The 7,500-nt window shown below is 53.4% G+C and overlaps 2 protein-coding genes across 6 annotated transcripts in view; both read left to right on the top strand.

The window, feature by feature from the left end:
* Positions 1–1,348, top strand: part of tab1 (TGF-beta activated kinase 1/MAP3K7 binding protein 1) — a 5,803-nt gene extending 4,455 nt beyond the window's left edge. The window contains exon 11 of one of the 2 annotated variants that reach the window (XM_068321337.1): positions 898–1,348. In XM_068321337.1, coding sequence (XP_068177438.1) covers positions 898–1,120 — 223 coding nt within the window. In that variant the 3' untranslated portion in view covers positions 1,121–1,348. Of the gene's footprint in view, positions 1–894 lie in introns of both variants that reach the window. The other variant, XM_068321336.1, reaches the window with a different exon arrangement.
* A 1,703-nt stretch (positions 1,349–3,051) lies between these two features.
* Positions 3,052–7,500, top strand: part of mgat3b (beta-1,4-mannosyl-glycoprotein 4-beta-N-acetylglucosaminyltransferase b) — a 28,996-nt gene continuing 24,547 nt past the window's right edge. For 3 of the 4 annotated variants that reach the window (XM_068321015.1, XM_068321014.1, XM_068321016.1), the window contains exon 1: positions 5,529–5,763. Coding sequence is in view for 1 of the 4 variants with exons in the window: in XM_068321013.1 (XP_068177114.1) it covers positions 3,121–3,143 (23 nt within the window). In the remaining 3 variants the exon portion in view is untranslated. Of the gene's footprint in view, positions 3,144–5,528; positions 5,764–7,500 lie in introns of those variants that run through there. The other variant, XM_068321013.1, reaches the window with a different exon arrangement.

The raw sequence follows: 7,500 nt of genomic DNA, 5'->3' as shown, positions 1-7,500 counted from the left end.
TATTAGGCCCCTCCTACTTCTCTGTCAGCCCCCCCAACTTATGTTAGACCCCTCCTATTTCTGTTAGTCCCTCCTCTTTTTACATTAGGCCCCTCCTTCTGTTAAGCCCACCCTACTTATGTTAGACCCCTCCCTCTCCTTTGTTAGTCACCTTCTACTTCTGTTAGCCACTCCTCTTTCTCTGTTGGGCCCCTCCTACTTCGGTTAGTCACCTTCTAATGTTGCTAGCCCCTCCTCTTTTTCTGCCTGTCCCCTCCTATTTCTGTGTTAGATTCCTCCTCCTACTTCTCCACTAGGCCCCTCCTACTTCCTGTGACAGGTAGCTGTTTTTTGGTGGTGCCCCCCCCCCCCCCCCCCCGTCTTCTTTACTTCTCTTCCCTGTTGACTTTGGGTCCTCACCAGGTCCGGCCATCCGTGGACGTGCCTGAGGTGTTTACTTTAGGGGGGGGTTGATTTTCATTCCCCTGCGTCCCTCCAGTGCTCAGTTTATTGTTTCTGTGTTCACTTCCCCTGGGGGGTGGGGGTGGGGGCAGTCTGTCAAACCAGACTAGAAATAATCTCTGATCTGAAGCATTGATGATGTCATGACTTGTGGGCGGAGTCACGCCGGACGTGACCTGACATTCCAGAACGACCCGTTCTTCCTCTTCTTCACAGTGTTAGCATGACGCTAACCTTAGCCTCTCCTCTATCTCCATCCGTCCTTCGTCCTCTGCTCCCCCCCTCCTTCAGCAGGCTCCGCCCCTTTGCCCACCAAACACCCGCCCACATCTCGCAGCCCGTAACTGACCTCCCCCCTCTCCCGCCTCTCACCCTCTCCACCTCCCTCCTATGTCTCTCCTCCGTCCCCACCCTCATACCTGCCCCTGCCCTCCTCCTCGTGTGCCCCCCCAGCAGCCAGAGCCCCACCGCCACCCTCCAGTCCACCAACACCCAGACGCAGAGCTCCAGCTCCAGCTCGGGGGACGGCAGCCTGTTCCGCCAGCGGGGGAACCAGGCGGCGCAGCCGGACGAGACGGGGCGCGTCCCCCCCTACGTGGACTTCAGCCAGTTCTACCGCCTGTGGGGGAGCGACCACAGCGAGGGCCAGAGCGCCCAGGGGGGGCTGGGACCCCAATGAAGGAGGGGCAGGATCAGAACCAAAAAAAACCGCAACAACCTGGACTAAAGGTGTGTGGGCGTGGCCAGGAAAACACACACACACGTGTGTGTGTGATGTTGGACATGATAACAAATGGGAACCATTACTATCAGAGGTAAGGTCGTGACCTCCTGACAGGAAGTCAGACTCAGGAGACGATCGGATGCATTTTTTTTTTTTTTTGTAATGAAAACATCAACAAATCAATCCGTGCAGTGTGTGTGTGTGTGTGTGTGTGTGTGTGTGTGTGTGTGTTTCTGTTCACACGAATGCTTCAAACACACACATCCCGAGGGGGAGGGGCTTTCTGGTGCCGACTCCTGATTGGTCGCTTGAGCGTCCAGTCTGATTCAGTTTCAATGTGCAGCGCCGGGCGCCGTTAGCCTTTCCAGCCAGCAGCTAATGGCTAACAGCGGATTGGACGTGGAATGTTTTACTTCAGCTTTAAATACGATCATTTAAATATTAGAAGTCGTTCAGCTTCATTTCATGTAAATGTTGAGGTGACAACCTCGTCTGAACTCGTCTGAGCAGGAAAAACAGGATTTGGTTTTCCTGCTGGAATCCTCAGTGATCTGGAACGTTAAAGAAACCAAACGCAGGCTGTCAGGTGACCTGGAAATGTTCATTAAACGTCTATGTGATGCTAAAAAATTACATGATGCTAAAAAACTACATGATGCTAAAATACACGTAGCCTTAAACGCCTACACAATGCTATAAACATGTAGCTTTAAATGTCTGTGTTATGATAATACACTTAGAGCCTTAAACACCTCCATGATGCTAAAAACACATAGCCTTAAATGCTTATATGATGCTAATGCACATGTAGCCTTGAATACCTACATGATGCTAAAACATGTAGCCTTACACGCCTACATGATGCTAAAACATGTAGCCTTACACGCCTACATGATGCTAAAACATGTAGCCTTACACGCCTACATGATGCTAAAACAAGTAGCCTTACACAACTACATGATGCTAAAACATATAGCCTTACACACCTACATGATGCTAAAACATGTAGCCTTACACGCCTATATTATGCTAATACACATGTAGCCTTGAACGCCTGCATGATGCTAAAAACAAGTAGCCTTCAGCGCCTACATGATGCTAAAACATGTAGCCTTAAACGCCTATATGATGCTAATACACATGTAGCCTTACCAGCTACATGATGCTAATACAGCAGGCTAATTTCCTGTTTATTTGCTCTTTATCGACTCAAGTCTCAGAAAAGACAGATGACAAAGAAGACTAGATGTCCTGAAAAAATCAAATTAAAACCACGTGTGTGTTTAGGTCCCGTGTGACGGGACACTGAATGCAACACGGCTCTGGCCGCGATGCGTTCGGGTGCTGGTGTTCATGTCGGCGCCAGGATTCAGGTCCAGACCTGAAGACACCCGATCCAAACAGCCTGGAGTAAACATGAGAAGAACAAATAATAAATAACAACACACAAGATTCATGTCTGCTCTGCAGAGAGAGGCCCCGCCTACCTCTGTTAATGCCCTCCCACTTCTGTTAGTCTCCTCCCACTGCTGTTAGTCTACTTATTCCTGAAAAACTGATATTTGAACCGCTGGACGAACGTGAACCACAGCCTTCATCCCTTCATCTTCCTCCGCGTCGTTTCTGAGACTTTAATAAATTTAGATAATTAAATAAAACTAATAATTTTAATAAAACTAATAATTTTCCCTGAAGTGAGTCGTCATAAAAAGCTGCTGACTCGTTCTCCAGGAACAGAACGGTTGCGTAAGTCTTCAGGTATCATCCTGTTCCAGTCGTCCACCCGGACCTGATCTTATCAACCTGTGGGAGTTAAACTGTTACCGGAGGCGGGGCGTGGCGTGGGGGGGTGTGACCCTCTGAGATTGGAGCTCCAGCCTCACTCACCTGATTCTCCTCACCTGTGATGACGGCTGAGACTCACCTGAGCAGCAGCAGCGACTCCGGTCTGAATCATGGACAGAAGACACGCAGACAGGTAACGGACACTGGGGGGGGGGGGTTCCGAACGCGACATTCGTGTGGTGTAATCTGGAGGGGGGGTGGGGTAGGATCTCATCTTCCTCTGTGAACGTCTACCTTGATCTGCTGATGAGGATGAGGATGATGAAGGTGCCACACAGGTGGATCTCCACTCAGGTGTTTGTGTTTTCTAGTTTTTGGTCAGATCTGTTTTCTGACCGTCTTCGCCGGCGCCACTTCCTCCACTTCCTGTCTGAGGAGCCGCCATAAACACTTTTATCTTGTTTGGTCAACACACACAGAAGCAGGAGTGTTAAAGTCCAAACTGGTGACGGAAGACGAATTTATCGCCTTTATGCTGATGATTCCTCGCTGTTTGTGGATACGACCATATTTGGTCATTTTTTAACATCTTTCCGTCTGCAGGATATTTTTCTCTCAATCCAATAAAACATGAATGTTTCAACTCTGGAGGGGGCGGGGCTTGAGCCACGCAGGATAAACAGAGGCTAACTTATGCTAACTACTTCCTAGGGGGTGGGGCTTGAGCCACGGATAAACAGAGGCTATCTTATGCTAACTACTTGTTTGGGGGTGGGGCTTGAGCCATGCTGAATAAACAGAACCTAGTTTATGCTAACTACTTCCTGGAGGGGGTGGGGGCTTAGGCCATGCAGCATAAACAAAGGCTAACTTTAACTACTTCCTGGAGGGGCGGGGCTTGACCTACGCAGGATAAACAGAGGCTAGCTTATGCCAACTACTTCCTGGAGGGGGTGGGGCTTGAGCCATGCAGGATAAACAGGCTAGTTTATGCTACTTCCTGGATGGGGCGGAGCCTAGGCCATGCCGTCCAATGGCAGGCCGCCTTTTACCGGTCACGCAGGCGCCTTTCTGGGCGTGTCATCTGGGGAGTGATGTGGTTTGGAATGCGGCCTGTGAACCGTCACCTTGGGTCATGTGACTAGTCTGCCAATCGTAGGTCGGGCTAACCTGTCGTCCTTCATTAGCACTTTTAACATTTTTAGCGCTCTGATCTCTTTTTGGGGGGGATCAGCCCCCCCCCCCCAAACCCGACCCAGTCAGGACTTCCTGTTCCTGAGGAGTCTGGGGGAGGTTTTCAGGGTTGAGCAGAGTGGAACACTCCGGTCCTGATACCGGGACCACGTGTTTACCCAATCACAAGGTCTATGGAGCTGCTGGAATGAAGCTCATGCAAAACCTGCTAGCTTAGCTTAGCTTAGCTTAGCATCTGTTGGTTTCTTGAAGCTAATATTCTGTCTGAAGTCACTTCCTGTCTGCTGGATGCTCCGTGATGTCACAGGCAGCGCTGGTGAGGTGGATTATGGGTAATCTGACGGGCGGCTGACTGAACAGGAAGTTGCGGTTGAGGCTCTCGGGGTATTTTGAGATGTTTCACCCCCCCAACACACACACACACACACACACACACACACACACACACTCTGCTCCATGAGGTCAGGTGCTCTTAACCATGTCATCCATCTCCTGTTGACCCCCCCCCCAAACACTCGCCCCACCCCACCCCCATGGAAGCCCCGCCTCCAGGACGCACCTCCACCTTGTCCTCTGAAACATCCCCTTCAGGAGTCGTCCCTCTGCCCCCCCTCCCCCCCCGTCACTCCCCCCACTGGTACCGACCGACCATCTCATTTGGGGGGGGTCCCTTCAATTTGCCCACCCCCACCCCCCACCCCACGTGCGGTGTTTTCCGGTGTTCTGCGCGGGGGTGTAGTGCGCATTGCATCCTCACGGGGGGGCTCTGCTGCGGAACTTCCACCGTGTTCTTCCGCGGGGGGGGGGGGGGTGAATCCGTTATTCTAACGGCTCGTCTCCGTTTGGACATTAACTACCCCTTCTTATTACCCCCCTCCCCTCTCTCTGCTTCTCTTCCGCCCCCCTTTTTATGTCATCCCCCCTCTTTCTCCTCCTCTGCCCCCCTCCCTCCAGCAGCATTACGGGGAGGAGCTCCCCTCTAACGGGGCTCCTCCTCCTCCGCTTCATTCCACTTGCCCCCACGCGCGCGCGGATCCACCCCCCCACCTTCTTCTTGTTGCCCTCCGTCTGATCGAGAGGGAAGAGGATGAAAACGGCGTAGCAGACCGGGGGGGGGGGGGGTCCGCTTTTTTTTGCTTCTCCGCGTCACACCGGGAGAACGGAAGAGGGGGGGGGGGCACCGGAGAGAAAGAGAGAGGGGGGGGAGGAGCGAGCGGCTCGTAAACACCACGAAGTGTGGGGGGGGGGGGCAGATAGCGGCGATCGCCCCCACCGGGACGCGACTCTCCGCATCTCCATCCCGCCGCGACGCGCTCGGTGTTTTCTAACGTCCGGGGTGGGGGGGGGGCAACACCGGAGGAAGAGGAATTTGGGGGGGGGGGGCGGCTGAGCCATCACCGACACCGACACGATCCGCCGCAACCGATCCGGATTAAACCGAACCGGGGGGAGGAACGGCACAAGGGAGGAGGGGGGGCAGCGACAGAGAGACACCCCCCGGACCCCCTCCCGCGGTGATCACCGAGATTCCAGCATCACCGCCGCGATGGCTTAGAGGCTCCTGACGCAGAACCGACACTACCGACCGGAGGGGCCCCCACCGACCCAGGCACAGATGGGTAAGAACCCCCCCCACACACACACACACACACACCTCCACGGTACCGATCTGTTATTAACGGGACAGTTTGGGAGGGGGGGTGTAGCGGTAGGTACACCTGTGATGAAAGGGGGGGGGCATGATGGACCTGAAGGCCCCACCTGGGACGGTGCCGTCCTGGGGGGGGGGGGGGGGGCTTCAGCCGTTCTGACCCGCTTTAGAGCCTTTCAGCGTTTGTTTCTTTTTTTTTATGGATGAAATGTTTTTAATTGTTGATGAGGTGAAAACGGGGGGGGGGGGGGGTCACGCGTTCACGTCTTCTTCTGGACGTCCTCCTGGGGTCAAAGGTCACCTGAATCCATCTTAGTCAGCAGATTCGCTAAAGACGCGTCGCAGGAACACAAATCCAATTGTTTGTTTTTGCTATTTAACTCTTCCTCTTTAGTTCCATCATATCTGTACTATCTGGTTCTGAGCCCCCCCCCCTTTCACCCCCCCCATGCCCCCTCTTGCCCCCCCCCCAGCGAAGCGAAGCTGACAGAAACTATTATTATATGGTGTCGAGTCAGACGACCTCAACATCCACAATCCATTTCTGGTTCCTCTGGGAGGGGGGGGGTCGCTCCCCGGGCTCCGTTTGTGGAGGGGGGGTGTCAGGTATTGATCCGTGTGTGTGTGTGTGTGCAGGGGGGGGGCACAGATGGCACTGAGCGTATGGGCTGATCGATGACGAGCAGTTAGGTGTGAAATTAGTGCATGTGGATGAGGGGTGGGGGCAATCATTGAGGGGGTGGGGCAACAGGAAGAGACTGGCTTTACCTGGGAGGTGTGAGACCGCCCCCCCCCCCCATCTGAAGTGGTTGACAAAGCCCCAGACGACATCCCTGATCCAAACGTCTCACAACAGCAGCTGCAACAAATGCCACGCCCCCTGGGGGGCCGCTGGCCTTTACAGCTCCTGGGGGGGGGGGGCAGGTGTGAGCGGACGGGGGGGGGGCAGTAGTACTGATCACAAACCAAACATATCTCCAAACCAACCGTTTCCATGTCGGCGGGACGTTCGGTTGCCATGACGACCGGCAAAATTTTATAGAAGCGACACGAGAAACGCTGTCGTCCAATCCGGTGAGACCCCTGAGGTCACCACACACACACACACACACACACACACACACACACACACACACACACACACACACACACACACACACACACACTCCCTTCAGGAGTCCACCTGAGCCCCCACAGCTGATGCTCAACACTTTTGTCAGATTTGATTAAGTGCCCCCCCCGTCCCCCGCCCCCCCCATTATATAATGAGCACCAGGAAGGGAAAGGGGGGGTCACAATATATTTAAGTGCCCCCTCCCTCAAAAAAAAAATGCAACCAGCCGTCGCATGCTGGCCTAGAAACGGGACGAATAAAGTTATTTCAAACAGCAGGACGGGTGAAGCTGGAGCAGGTTGCATTCTGGGTCATCTCCGTTCGCGTCGAGGGCGTCGGCCACTTCCTGTCTCTACTTCCTGTCTCTACTTCCTGTCTCTACTTCCTGTTTCTCCTCTTCCTCGATGCTTCGTTTGCACGAGGCGATTGGCTTCCTCTTTCTACAACTTCCTGTTCTGCCACTGCTAACAGAATGCTAACAGAATGTTAACGGAATGCTAGGTGTTAGCATCGTAGCTGCTGAGGTGTTTTATTTTATTATTATTTTTGTTGCTTAGTGACACAGAATTCCTGACCTCTGACCTTCTCTTG

This window comes from Antennarius striatus, chromosome 8 (assembly GCF_040054535.1).
Source record: "Antennarius striatus isolate MH-2024 chromosome 8, ASM4005453v1, whole genome shotgun sequence".
NCBI classification, from domain to species: domain Eukaryota; kingdom Metazoa; phylum Chordata; class Actinopteri; order Lophiiformes; family Antennariidae; genus Antennarius; species Antennarius striatus.
This window is presented reverse-complemented; position numbering and strand designations above follow the sequence as displayed.